At 39.0% G+C, this 14,358-nt stretch overlaps 1 protein-coding gene across 2 annotated transcripts in view; it reads left to right on the plus strand.

The window, feature by feature from the left end:
- CDC23 (cell division cycle 23) overlaps window positions 1-14,358 on the plus strand; it is a 21,070-nt gene continuing 6,712 nt past the window's right edge. The window contains exons 1-9 of one of the 2 annotated variants that reach the window (XM_090288266.1): window positions 1-182; window positions 270-342; window positions 2,025-2,162; window positions 2,997-3,039; window positions 3,534-3,639; window positions 3,742-3,874; window positions 8,246-8,423; window positions 8,501-8,601; window positions 8,776-8,857. In XM_090288266.1, coding sequence (XP_090144392.1) covers window positions 22-182; window positions 270-342; window positions 2,025-2,162; window positions 2,997-3,039; window positions 3,534-3,639; window positions 3,742-3,874; window positions 8,246-8,423; window positions 8,501-8,601; window positions 8,776-8,857 — 1,015 coding nt within the window. In that variant the 5' untranslated portion in view covers window positions 1-21. The remainder of the gene's footprint in view (window positions 183-269; window positions 343-2,024; window positions 2,163-2,996; window positions 3,040-3,533; window positions 3,640-3,741; window positions 3,875-8,245; window positions 8,424-8,500; window positions 8,602-8,775; window positions 8,858-14,358) is intronic. The other variant, XM_090288267.1, reaches the window with a different exon arrangement.

The following is a 14,358-nucleotide window of genomic DNA, read 5'->3' on the forward strand; positions in this document are numbered from 1 at the left end:
TGGAGAGGGTGAGACAGAAAAATGGCGGCGAGCTCTTCTGTAGTTCCTGTGGCCCTGGCGGCTCCGGTGGTACCGGTCTTGTCAGCGAGTGGCGATTTCTCAAATTTGCGGGAAATTAAAAAGCAGCTGCTGCTTATCGCCGGCCTTACCCGGGAGCGGGGCCTACTGCACAGTAGTAAATGGTAAGATGTCGGGGTGGGAAGGGACCCGGCTCAATCCTTGGCCTTGGGGGGTTTGTGAAGCTGATTCGGTTTGCCGGTGTGTTCCAGGTCCGCTGAGTTAGCCTTCTCCCTCCCGGCGTTGCCTCTGGCCGAGCTTCAGCCGCCTCCGCCTATTACAGAGGTAAGGACTTCACAGCCAGCGCTCCCCATCAACCGAAGAGGTACCGAGCGACCTATCCCTGGAGGGGAGCAGGAATGTTTGTAGAAGGAATGCAAGCGTTTAGAGAGCTGGATGGTTGTATTGAGTTTTGAAAGATCTGGTGGTGCTTTTACTTAAGCTGGAGAGAATAAGTAAAGAATCCTTTCTTAAGATTTAAGCCTTTTAGGTTTTGTAGCCCAGCCTAGACAATATTCATAACGATGAGCAGAATTAAAGGTTTTTACAACAGTACGAAACTGGCTTTGGATTCGAACAGCTATGGGTTCAAATCTCAGCTACACTAGTGACTTTTGGCAGCTTAACCTCCTGAACTATAGTTTTCTCACCTGTGAAATGTGGATAAAGTATTTACTTTATGGGGATATTGAGACAATTAAATGAGATATGTATATTTCATGTGTCATCGATAGTACATATGTTTGCATAGTATGTGTAGCCTGAGTGCTTTTATCATAATCCATTTTGTTATATGATTCCAGCTCCCACTCCCCCCACTTAAAAACAATGGATGTTCTTTACCCCAAAAGGTATAGTGTAGATGAGAGGGGGTAAGGGAAGAAATAATAAACAAATGATAAGTGGATGTGAAAGGGCCACCAGAATCCTAAGCTAAATAGCCACATTTAAGACATGTTTATCCAGTGAGGAACGCACGGAATATGTTTTGGTTCCTGTTTTGGGACAAGAAGAATGAGGAGAATGAAATTATTAAAGTTTAAATCAACTTATTCCTAGAATTTGGTCGGGGGAGGATTGTATGTTTTTAACTTAAATATGCATCATTTCATTTTTTTACATGGAGCATTATAGCAAAATTATAGAGAATCCCATGCTTTTTTGCAATTCTAACATGTCTAAACTTTATTGATTTTTAGAGGGAGAGAAAGTGAGAGAGAGAAACATTGATGTGTTGTTCCACTTATTTATGTATTGATTACTTGATTCTTGTATGCGCCCTGACCAGGGATCAAATCTGCAGTCCTGGCCAACCTAGGCATATCCAAATGATGCTGTAACCAAGTGAGAAACCCGACCAGGGATTTTCAAAATGTTCTTGAAGTATAAAAAGTATAAGTAATTGTACAGTATATTGCATTTACAAAGGGATTTAAAAGTTTGGAGAAGTAAGAGAATGTCAAATATTAATGCCAGACATTTTCCATGACTTTTTTATTTTTCTCCTCATGTCAAATCTGTATTATTGGCTCCATTTTACAGATGAAGACCTGAATACTCAGAGAAGCTATGTAGCTTCCCTACTAATGTCATGAAACCAAGAAATCAAAGAGTTAAATTTTGAATACAGGTCCCTAATACTAAAACTTATATGCAACTTCCAGTACATTTGCAGGAACAATGCAAATTTGTGAGTGTGTTGGTTTAGTTTTTAAAATTTTTTTATTTTTCCCCATCTTTTTATTTGGGGGGGCGGAATTCACTAACCTTGTTTCATACTTTAAAATATATATATATATGTGTGTAAATACATATATATAAAAATATATATTTCAAGTTTTGGGGAGGAGGAAAAGGAGGGAAAAATTATATTTTCTTGCATCTTGAAATTAATGAATATGCATCATGAATTTGAACTTTTGTTGTCCTATTCTCAACCACTTAACAAAAACTTGTTTCTTTTCTAGGAGGATGCCCAGGATATGGATGCTTACACCCTGGCCAAGGCCTACTTTGATGTTAAAGAATATGATCGGGCAGCACATTTCCTGCATGGCTGCAATAGCAAGAAAGCCTATTTCCTGTACATGTATTCTAGATATCTGGTGAGGGCTATTTTAACATGTCATTCTATCTTCAGTGAAGCATCCATATTTAGAACCAAGTGGAAAGAGTTAAATCTTTTCAATAGCTTAGCAGTAGTCAGCTTGGTGAATGTACTTTATAAATACTTGACAATAATAAAGAAGATATAAATAAAGTAAAAAAAATTATATGAAAGAAAATATTTAAAGTATGGATAATATTCATTATTGACAAAGGTGTGAAGCAATAGACCCTATTTTAGGAGTAAAAAATTCATATAGCTATTTTGGAAGTCTATTTTGGCAGATTATGTTAATTTGAAATGCTATGACCAAACAGTTCTACTTTAAGTCACTTGTCCAATGCAGATACCTCAATATGTGCACAAGGTCATATGTGCAGGGCTGTTCATTGAAGTATTTTTTATAATACTCCTAAAATGTCAACAACCTAAATATCCGTTAGTCAAGAAATACACTGTTAATTCTTGCCTGAAATATTTTTTTACTATGATGTTGCAAAATGATTTCCACTCCAGCATGCTCCACATGTACTACTCTAAGCAAGGGCCTCTCCTCCCCTTTCCATTTATCTATTTATCTATTATCAGTATGGGCTCAAGGATTCTTCTGTTTTTAATTGTTTATAATTCAGTACTGTACTTAATCATTTTGATGTTCAAATTCTTCCAGATTTGATCAGTGGAGCCCCTGAATAGTTACTTAAAATTAATGACCAAAGTTGATGCCATTTTGGTTGGTCTTGAGCCCCTTAGGTATTAGAATCAGGCTGCTCATTTTAGAACAGGTTCAGAATAAATTGGTAGAGACCTGTGTGTGGATTTTCTCTTACAGTCTGGAGAAAAGAAGAAGGATGATGAAACAGTTGATAGCCTAGGTATGAATTTCTTTTTCTTACCTTTTAGATTAAAGCAAGGGTTGAACACAAAAATGCCCATAGGACTCAGGCAGATAGTACAAATGTATGAAGTAATCTAAGGAGAGCTATTGCAAATTAGATAGCGTAACTGGCTGATTGTCACCCAGCTCCAGCTGATGGCTGCCTCGTAGCCTGGTGTTGTCAAGGCTTTCTTCCCTTGGCCCTACCCCATACACTGCAACCTGAAGCTGGAAATTCAGATTTTTTAGTTGAGGGTTCTGATTTTTAAATGTTGATACTAGTTCAAAAATTTAAACACTTTTGTGGTCCCCCAACAAAATATGACTGCAGACCAGTTATCAGTTGTGATTTTTGGAACAAAATAAACAAGTTGTGTAAGAAATCATTGGCCAGTTTCAGGTGTAGCTGCTTGATGCCAAGGGGAAAATCTAGGTCTCTAAAATGAAGACCAGCAGTCTTCTCTGAGATCAGAGACTTTGTTTCTTTCCTAGGCCCTCTGGAAAAAGGACAAGTAAAAAATGAGGCTCTTAGAGAATTGAGAGTAGAGCTCAGCAAAAAGCATCAGGCTCGGGAACTTGATGGATTTGGCCTTTATCTGTAAGTGTTAGAGTTATTTGGAACTTCCTATAACATATTCTCCAGAGTAGAAGAGATGTTATAGAGCATTAACTACTGTGATTGTTTTCCTTATTTGCTTAGGTATGGTGTTGTGCTTCGAAAACTGGACTTGGTGAAAGAGGCCATTGATGTATTTGTGGAGGCTACTCATGTTTTGCCTTTGCATTGGGGAGCCTGGCTAGAACTTTGTAACTTGATTACAGACAAAGAAATGGTAACTTGAGAAGAGCTATGTGAAAAAACCCATGCTTCAAGTCTAATGTAATTCTGTAGTAGTGGGGTGAGGGGAGAGAGGTGTTTTTTTTTATTATTATATTTTATTGATTATGCTGTTACAGTTGTCCTAATTTCTTCTTCCTTTGCTCCCCTCACCTTGTATCCCCGCTTCCCTCCAACAATCCCACCCCCCTTAGTTCATGTCCATGGGTCATGCATATAGGTTCTTTGTCTTCACCCTTTCCTATATTATTCTTAACTTCCCCTTGTCTATTTTGTACCTGCCAATTATGCTTCTTAATCCCTGCACCATTTCCCCAATTCTCCTTTTTTCCTCTCCCAGCTGATAACCCTCCAAATGATCCCCATATCTATGACTCTGTTCCTATTCTGGTTTTTTGCTTAGTTTGTTTTTGTTTTTATTTGTTTAGGTTCTGTTGCTGATGGTTGTGAATTTGCTGTCATTTTAATGTTCATAGTTTTGATCCTCCTTTTTTTTTTAAAAACTTATTTATTTATTTATTTTTAGAGAGAGGGGAAAGGAGAAAGAGAGGGAGAGAAACATCACTGTGTGGTTGCCTCTCACGCGCCCCCAACTGGGGACCTGACGTGCAACCTAGTCACGTACCCTGACTGGGAATCGAACCAGCGACATTTAGTTTGCAGGCCAATGCTCAATCCACTGAGCCACAGCAGCCAGGGGATCCTCTTTTTCTTAAGTCCCTTTAACATTTCGTATAATAATGGCTTGGTGATTATGAATTTCTTTAGCTTTACCTTGTTTGGGAGGCACTTTATCTGCTCTTCCATTCTCAAGGATAGCTTTGCTGGATAGAATAATCTTGATTGTAGGTCCGTGCTTTTTATCACCTTGAATACTTCTTGCCAGTCCTTTCTTGCCTGCAAAGTTTCTTTTGAGAAATCATCTCTTGTTGCTTTTAAGATTCTCTCTTTATCTTTAACCCTTGGCATTGTAATTATGATGTGTTTTGGTGTGGTCCTCTTTGGGTTCAACTTGTTTGGGACTCTGCACTTCCTAGACTTTGGACTTGTATGTCTATTTCCTTCGCCAAATTAGGGAAGTTTTCCTTCATTATTTTTTCACATAAGTTTTCAATTTCTTGCTGTCCCCCTTCTCCTGGCATCCCTGTGATTCAGATGTTGGCATGTTTAAAGTTGTCCCTGAGGTCCCTAAGCCTCTCCTCATTTTTTTCAAGTTTTGTTTCTTCATTCTGTTCTGGCTTACTGTTTATTTCTTCCTTATGATCCACATCATTGATTTGAACCCTGTTTTCCTTCCCTTCACCATTGGTTTTGTGTGGATTTTCCTTTGTTTCACTTAACTTAGACTTCACTTCTTCCCTACTATGTTTGTTGTACTCAAGCATATCTGTCATATCTGTGAGATTCTTTATCACCAGTGTTTTGAACTCTGCATCTCTTAGGTTGGCTATCTTGTTGCTTAGTTCTCTCACTGCAACCTTGATCTGTTCCCTCTTTTGGGCCATAGTTCTCTGTCTCCTCATCTTGACAGGCTCCTGTGTTTGTTTGCCTCTGTGTCTTAGGTAGAGGCGTCACACCTGTTATGTTGTAAGAGGTGCAGCCTTAGGTATTTGTCAATGCGGGTGACCCTATCATGTTGTGGTGCTATATGGGGGGGAGGAGTCTGAGAGGGAATAACACTGCTTGCTCAGCACTTACCTCTTTTCCAGGCTCTTCTCCCCCTTCACGTATAGGACTGGTACCTCTCTAGCTCTTGTCCTGGCCATGGTTCCCAGAGTGGGTGGGCCTGGGAACGTTCTAGGACCGTGGGGGCCTCTAAACAAATTGAACTCTGCTGAGAAACCGGCAGTTTCTTCCTCTGGTTTTCACAGTCAGAAGCAATGAGGCTTTATTTTCCCCAGCTCTGTGCAGTCTGGTCCAGTGCTGGGAGCACTCCCCAGGTGTCCCTCCCTTCTGTTTTTTTAACGTGTGACTGGGCTTTCCACTGGCTGTTCACAACCTCTGCCGCCACTGCCTCCATCTCCACCACACTGCATCCTCTCTGCCCCTCCTACCTGTCTGGATGAATATTTCTTCTATATGTCTTTGTTGGATTTCCATGCAGCTTGATTTTCTGGAACTTCTGGTTGTCTCCAGTTTTGAGGTAGTTGTATTCCTTTGTAGTCGTGGAGGGAAATGCAGCGTGTCTACCTATGCCTCCATCTTCGAGAAGTTTGCTAAGTCTTTGATTATAGCTAGCTCTTTGGTCCTTTTCTGGTCTCTTTCACTCTTGGGATTTTGACCTTCATGTCTTTATTTGAAAGACATATGTCTAGGTCTTGTTTGGTAGTTGCTGTTGGATTTCTAACCAGTCGTATTAGACTATCTTTTCATTTCATGTTTTCACATTCAGTTTTTACTGTAACCTGTTTTATAGACTAAATGCTATTACAGCTTCTCCTAATTCCAAAGGTGATATAGGAAAGGTTCTTCTGATATCAAGGATTATATTTAGAATAGTTTAAGTCTGCTGAGCTTATAGGACTCTGAAGATACAGAGACTTGTTAATTAATGAAATAATGTATATGAAATTGCTTTATAAACTGCAGTCATTTTATTAGTCATTATTAGAGGTATCGTTTACAGAGTTTATTTTGCTGTTCTTCAGTAGTTAATGGAAATGACAACACTTTTTTTTTGCTCTAAAGAGCCAAAGGCTGATTGATTTTCCCCAATAATGATATATGCTACTAAATTTGTCTGAAATCTTACCTTGGTTTACTTGTATTCACTTATCTCTAACTGCCTGCTAGACTTTATCTCTGAACTCAAAATACACAAAACCAAATTTTTCATTTTACCTACCAAATTCTCTTTCTTTCTCCTAACTCGATAGACTCATCAGCGTCACTACGTCTCAAGACACCCAGTCTTAATGTCTCAGAGTCATATTTGTTTCTTTTTCCTTTCTCTTATTTTCTTTACGTATTCAGTCACCAGACATTGCTATGGCTTCTTATTTTTTAAAAAGGTATTATTTATTTATTTATTTTTAGAGAGAGGGGAAGGGAGGGAGATCGAAAGGGAGTGTGTGAGAGACACGTTGATCGGTTGCTTCTCATACTCCCCAACTGGGGACCTGGCACGCAACCCAGGCCTCTGCCCTGACTGGGAGTCAAACTGGTGACCTTTCACTTCATAGGCCGGCACTCAATCCACTGAGCCATACCAGCCAGGGTGCCAAGGTTTCCTTCTTGTGTGCATCTCTTTCTCTTGGCTTTCTTTGCCATTATGGTTATCTCCATTTTGGATTTCTTGTAAGTAACAGATACTCTTTTCTAGCTTTCCCACCTTTACACTCCCATTTCCAAGCCATCCTGCATAGTATTCCTAAACTTATCCTTTAAAAAAATATTTTTTATTTGTTTATTTTTAGAGGGAGGAGAAGGGAAGGACAAAGAGAGGGAGAGAAAGATCAATGTGTGATTGCCTCTTGCACGCCCCTGGCTGATGACTCTGCCTGAGACCCAGGCATGTGCCCTGACTGGGAATCAAACTGGCGATCTTTTGGTTCGCAGGCTGGTGCTCAATCCATTGAGCCACACCAGCCAGGGCTCCAAAATTATTCTTAAAATGCCCATGTCATCATGTCATTCTCTTGCAACAAACTTTAGTAGTTTCCTATTGCATCCCATTTCCTGTTGTACCATAGGGCGCACCCTAGCAGTTCAGTCTTATTTTCTACTACTTCCCAGCACAAAGCTTCCCCTCAAACAAGCTTGTTCTCTTCACCCACATTCATCAGGACTATTTTCCCTTTTATGTTGTCCTTGCATAGAACGTTGTCTTTTCTTCTCTTCCACTCCCTTTTTTCTATTAAAATCTACTCATCTTCCAACACACCTCAAATCCTGTTTTTTGAAGACTTCCTAACTAGGCCTTTTCTCTGTGTTTTGCTTATAAATCATATTATAATTAAACTGCCCTGTGTTCATTATTAGGTGCTGTAATAAAAGTCTGGTGATAAAGTCCTTTAGAGCAGCAATTTTCAACCTTTTTCACCTCATGGCACACATAAATTAATTACTAAAATTCTGCAGCACACCAAAAATATACTTTTGCTAATCTGACTAAAAAATAGGTATAATTTTGATTTATTCATAATGGATGGCTATTGTTGTGTTGTCTATTGTCATTTTTCATTTGACAGTCTAAGAGAAAAGAGGTCAGTGCCCCTGACTAAATAGTCAGGTATTGCACATTTTAAAAATTCTTGTGGCACACTGGTTGAAAAGTGTTGCTTTAGATGATAAAAGTAATTCCTTGATGTTCATTTGGAGAGAGGTCAAAGTATATTAAGTATGTCCCTCTTCCTTCTACTGCCAGCTGAAGTTCCTGTCTTTGCCAGACACCTGGATGAAAGAGTTTTTTCTGGCTCATATATACACAGAGTTGCAGTTGATAGAGGAGGCCCTGCAAAAGTATCAGAATCTCATCGATGTAGGCTTCTCTAAGAGCTCATATATTGTTTCCCAAATTGCTGTTGCCTATCACAATATCAGAGGTAAGTGAATAAGGACAATGAAATCCATCAAACCCAGAAAGTAGCATTATGTTGTTTTCTGAACTATCTTCTTTCAGCAGATATTGACAAAGCCCTCTCTATTTTTAATGAGCTAAGGAAACAAGACCCTTATAGGATTGAGAATATGGACACATTCTCCAACCTTCTTTATGTCAGGGTGAGCTGCTTCCTTTACTTGGACTTCGTTAAGCTCTTTTGTGCTTTCATCTGGGTTGGATTGTCACCCAGTTGCATTTGCTACAAGACAAATAATTTTAAAAAATTAAAAAATAATAATAATTTTAGGGGGGTTCCTTTTTCATGTTTAGACCATCTTTTTCTTTTCTTCCAGAGCATGAAATCTGAGTTGAGTTATTTGGCTCACAATCTCTGTGAGATTGATAAATATCGTGTGGAAACGTGCTGTGTAATTGGTAAGGGTCGTTATTCTTTTTCTTTTAAGGTTTATCTTTGTTGTAAGTAATTCAAATGTGAGAATAACAACAGTATAAAAGTGGCAAAGGTAACAGAATTATATACAGTAGAATGTGAAAGCTCACTGTAATCCTATCCCCAAGACTGTTTGGTGAACATGGCTCCGGAATATTTTTCTGTGTGAATACTAAAAATGTGTGTGTGCACACATGTGTGTGAATTCTAAAAATGTGCATGTGTGCACATGTGTGAAATAGTTTGCTTGCAAAAGCTATATCATTGTACACACTGCTTTGTAACTTCCTTTTTAAACAGTATATCTTAAATTTTTTAATTTCAGTACATCTAGGTTTTTATTATTATTATTTTTAAAAATATTTTATTTATTTATTTTTAGAGAGAGGGGAAGGGAGGGAGAAAGAGAGGAAGAGAAACAACAACATGTGGTTGCCTCTTGTGTGACCCCAACCGGGGGACCTGGCCCACAACCCAGGGGTGTGCCCTGACTGGGAATTGAAGCTGCGACCCTTTGGTTCACAGGCCAACGCTCAATCCACTGAGCTACACCAGCCTGGGCTAGATATTTTTGATGGCTATTTAGTATTATATAGATGTGCCATCATTTTTATTTAATCATTTTCTATATAAGTTATGGCCAGTGTTTATTAATATAAAAATTTCTTTGGGAAACATCTTTGTATGTGTACATTTATTTTTGCATAGTTATTCAATTATTTCTGTGTAATAAACAGTGAAAGACTGGCTCAAAAGTGTATATATTTTAAACTTTAGTATTACTAAAATGTTTGAAGAATTTCTAATCCTATGAAAAGAGATGAGAGCACCTGTTTCTCTGTATTAGAGTGTCTTGATTTTGGCACTAATGACATTTTGGGCTAACAATCTTTTTGTGTGTGGGACTGTTGTCTGCATTGTAGGGTGTTAGCAATGTTCCTAGCCTCTCCCCACTGCTCTCTTCCCCCAGTTATGATCAGAAATATTTGCAGGTATTGCTATATAACCTCTTGGGGTCAGAATCATCCCTGATTAGGAACCATGGTCCTATGTACTTGGCCATGCTAGTGTGGCCTGATAATCAGTTGATGTAAAGAGATGAATGGCCACTCCTGGATAAAAGTAAGCTTCATTGGTTGTGATGGAAAACATAGGTTCCCTGGAAATGAAAGAAATATACCTGTCTTTGGGTCTTTGGTAATACTGCATCGAGATCATGCATTTATACCTCTCAAGGTCAGGATGTTCTTAATAAACTGATAGAATTTCAGTTCATTAATTATTCAATACATATTTCCAGCCCTTGCGGAAGTTGTAGTCTGGCATGGGGAATAAGCATTAAAAAAAAAAAATTAAGCCCTATGGGAACAAATGGTCTTTTCAATATTAGAACATTATGAATATAGTCCATTAACGTGAGGGTGGAACTCTCAATTTGTTTAGAAAACATCTTCATGCATCTCTGAGTGCCAGGCACTGTGCTTTGTATTGCAGTACCTATGCTGGTAGCCTATTTAGGAAGGCAAGTAAGAAAACCATAATACAGTGGGCTGAGTGTTATGATTGAGGCAAACATAGGGTGCTAAGAGTATGTAGTAAAGGCATCTAATCCAGTCTGAAATTAGGGAACCATGATGCTTGAAGAATAGGCAGGAGTGAAGAGTTCAATAAAGGAGAAGGATTGACTTGGGAAGGGCAGAGGCATTGAAGAGTAGAAAAGGCATCGTGCTGGAAATAGTCCAACATCCTGAAGCATGGTGTGGGAGGTGGGAATGTTCAAAAAGGAGCTGGATTTTGAAGAGCCTTTTTGTCTCACTAAAGATTTGGATTTTATTTTATTTTATTTTTAAAGATTTTATTTATTTATTTTTAGTAAGGGGAAGGGAGGAAGAAAGAGAGGAAGAGAAACACTGAGGTGCGAGAGAAACAGTCAGGTGCCTCTCACAAACCCCAAACTGGGGATCTGGTCCGCAGCCCAGGCATGTGCCCTAACTGGGAATTGAACCAGCTCAATCCACTGAGCCACACCAGCCAGGGCAGATTTTATTCTTAAGGCAGGAGGAGGCTTCTGAAGGATTTTAAACCAGAGTGATGAAACTTTTCAGATTTTCATTTTCAAATGGTGATGGAGACAATGTGCTGGGAGAATTAGAAAAAGGGCAGGACCAGAGGCACGGAGGCCAGCTAGGAGGCCTTTGCAATAATCCAGTCTAAGGATGTTGAGAACTGAAGATAAGGTTGTATTGGCAGGAGGAATGGAGAGAGGAATTTAGGAAATAGAGCAAACAGGAATTGGTGACTGGATTGCCGGATTGATAACTGACTTTTACGTGAAGAAAGGAAACAGAAGTAGGGAGATAATGAAGTTTTTTTTTTAAACATAGTGACTTAAAACCAATTAAAATCAAAGGAGACATACATATGAAGAATAATGATTTAGGAGTGTCTTGTTTTATAATAATCACTTCGGGTGAACTTTTCAATGAACTGTATTGCCCAGCAAAGTTCCTGAGATATGGTCAATAAATGCTTGTTGAATTCAGTCCACCTACCTTAAAATTCAAGAATAAGGAACATTAGATATGATGGAATATACTTCAGCTTTCACATTATTGCCAGTTTAGAGGAAGTGAAAGGAGAAAAAATAGAAAAACAAAAACAAAAACTGAAGACCTGAGAGAGAGTGCAACACCTTAAGAGTAGAGTGATGGCAAGAATCTCCTACTTGTTTAGTCACACCTTCTGCTTTTATGTCTTGATGTGGATTGATTGCTCCGTCTGCCTCTCTTCTGAAGTTCCAATCTCAGAGAAGCAGATGTATGTATGTACATATCAACATATACTGCAGTATAACATAGTTAAGATTAGGACACTGGAACCAGACTGCTCAAGTTTAAATCTTGGGTCTGCTTCTAACTAGCTGTATGACCTTGGACCTAAGCTCTCTATGCTGTAGTTTCCTCATCCATAAAGGGATAATAATGGAACCTTCTCTCATGTAGTTGTTGAAGGATTTAAAAATTAATACATACAACGCCCTTAAAACAATGTAAGTTGTCCAGCAGATTGTAATCATTCAGTACATTTCAGCTGTTCCAACTGGTCAAAAAATTCCTCTACTTAATCTTTGTCCAGAACTTAGCGGTTCTGACTTCTTAACATCTCCTTTGTCATCCTGACTCGTTAGCAGCTAGGGCTTACACCCTTGCTACTGTTAGGTCCAGCAAGAGTGAGAGGAGAAAAGACAGGAAAACAGGTTAGGAGTTTAAAAAGATTTATTTGGCCAACTGCAAGCAGGTGGGCTGAGGCCTGGCGGTGTCAGCAGCAGCAAACAAAAGAAAGGCAGGGGTTTTTTAAGGGGTAAGGGAGAAGGGAATTGAAGGGACTCTCCGTTGATGGTTTTGGAGGAATTGGCTCTGAGAACAGAGAGGCTTACTAAAACAGCGAAGTTATTAAATTCTTGCTGGCAGGCTATGATATCTTTGACGGAGGCAGGCTTTGCCAACAGGTTAAGATACCTCTGAAGGACACAGGCAGGCACTGACACCAGCAGTTTCTGTGGGGCTTGTTAAAACCAGACCTGGATTCCCAGAACTCAGGTCTTATGCCTAAGAGCTACTGCTACCCCATTCTCTCCTGTTCTGTTACAAAAGTTAACTTTTGGACACTCTGCCTAGACTCTGCTTACTCTCTTGTCTCTGAGTGGGGGCAGAAGCAAAGATACCCTTGCTTTTTTCCAGATGAATGTGAACTTGAATTTGTAGTTAAACGATCAGGTATAGGTTGCAGACAATTGTTATAAGTGATTTCTCCTGAATCAAACAAACAGCTGAATCTAGAGAGATAAAAAACCCACAACTATATATGGAAGTTTTGTTACTCATTTTTTGCCAAAAATTAAATCATTTTCTTTCTTTTTTTAAGATTTTATTTTTTATTTTTTCCATTTTTTTATTGTTCTATTACAGTTGTCCCATCCTTCCCCCATTGCTCTCCCTTGCGCCACCCACCTCCCCGCTATTTATTTATTTTTAGAGAGAGAGGAAGGGAGAAAGAGAATGAGAGAAACATCAATGTGCAAGATACATTGATTGGTTGCCTCTCACACATGCCCCCAACTGGGGACCTGGCCCACAATCCAGGAATGTGCCCTGACTAGGAATTGAACCGGCAGCCTTTTGATTTGCAGGCCAGTTCTCAATCCACTGAGCCACATCAGCCAGGGCTGGAATCATATTCCATAATTTCTCTGCAATTTGCTTTTCCACTTAACAGCATATTATGATCTCTGCAAGTTAGTATATATACATCTAAACCTATCTTTTTATTTAGTTTATTTATGTACATACAATTTATACATAAAGGAGATTTTTTGAAGTACAGGATTTTTTTTTTCTTGCTGCTCCCTTTCCCCCTTTAAGATACATGTGTTAGGATGTTCCATACCACATAAAAATGTGTATACACATATGCAGGGTTTAATGGGTTATTTGCTTTATAAAAATAGATCACGTTAGCCCTGGCTGGCGTGGCTCAGTTGGTTGGAGCACTGTCCTGTAAACTGAAAGGTTGCCACTTTGATTCCTGGTCAGGGCACGTGCCTGGGCCCAGGTACCCAGCTGGGGGTGTCGAGGGGCAGCCAATCAATCACACGTTGATGTTTCTCTCCCTGTCTTTCTCCCTCCCATTCTCTCTCTCTAAAAATAAATAAATAAAGTTAAACCAAACCAAACAAAAATAGCCCTGGTTGGTGTGGCTCCGTGGATTGAGTGCCAGCCTATGAACCGAAAAGTCACTGGTTCGATTCCCAGACTGGGCACATGCCTAGGTTGCAGGCCAGGTCCCCAGTTGGGGGTGTGTGAGAGGCAACTGACTGATGTATCTCTTACACATTGATGTTTCTCTTCTTCTCTTTCTCCTTCCCCTCTCTCTAAAAGTAAATAAATAAAATCTTAAAAAAAAAAACCCAAATAACAAAAACAGAAATATAAATTTTTCTGCATTTTACATTTTTCATTCAACAAGATCTCATAAAAAATTCATCTAAGTTTGATATAGCTGTAATACATTCTTTTTAAAAACAAAACTAGCTTTATTGAGGTATAATTTACATATCATAAAATTCACCCACTTTATAGTTGATAAGTTTTTATAAATATATACAGTTGCGTAACCAGAGCCATAATCCAGTTTAGAATACTGTATCATCCCCCCAAATTTCCTTGTGTCTATTTGCAGTCTGTCCCACTCCCATCCTCTAGCAGGCACAGATCTTCCTTCTACTCTATAGTTTTGCCTTTCCTAGAAATGTCATATAAATGGAATCTTGCAGTATTCAGCCTTATTGTCTGGCTACTTTCACTTAGCAGTTTTTGAGGTTCATCCATTTTGTAGCATGTATCAATAGTTATTTCCTTTTTTTTAAAGTATATTTTATTGATTATGTTGTTACATTAGTCCCAATCTCTTTTCCCTTTGCTCCCCT

This window comes from Furipterus horrens, unplaced genomic scaffold, assembly GCF_987537825.1.
Source record: "Furipterus horrens unplaced genomic scaffold, mFurHor1.1.pri manual_scaffold_10, whole genome shotgun sequence".
Lineage (NCBI taxonomy): Eukaryota > Metazoa > Chordata > Mammalia > Chiroptera > Furipteridae > Furipterus > Furipterus horrens.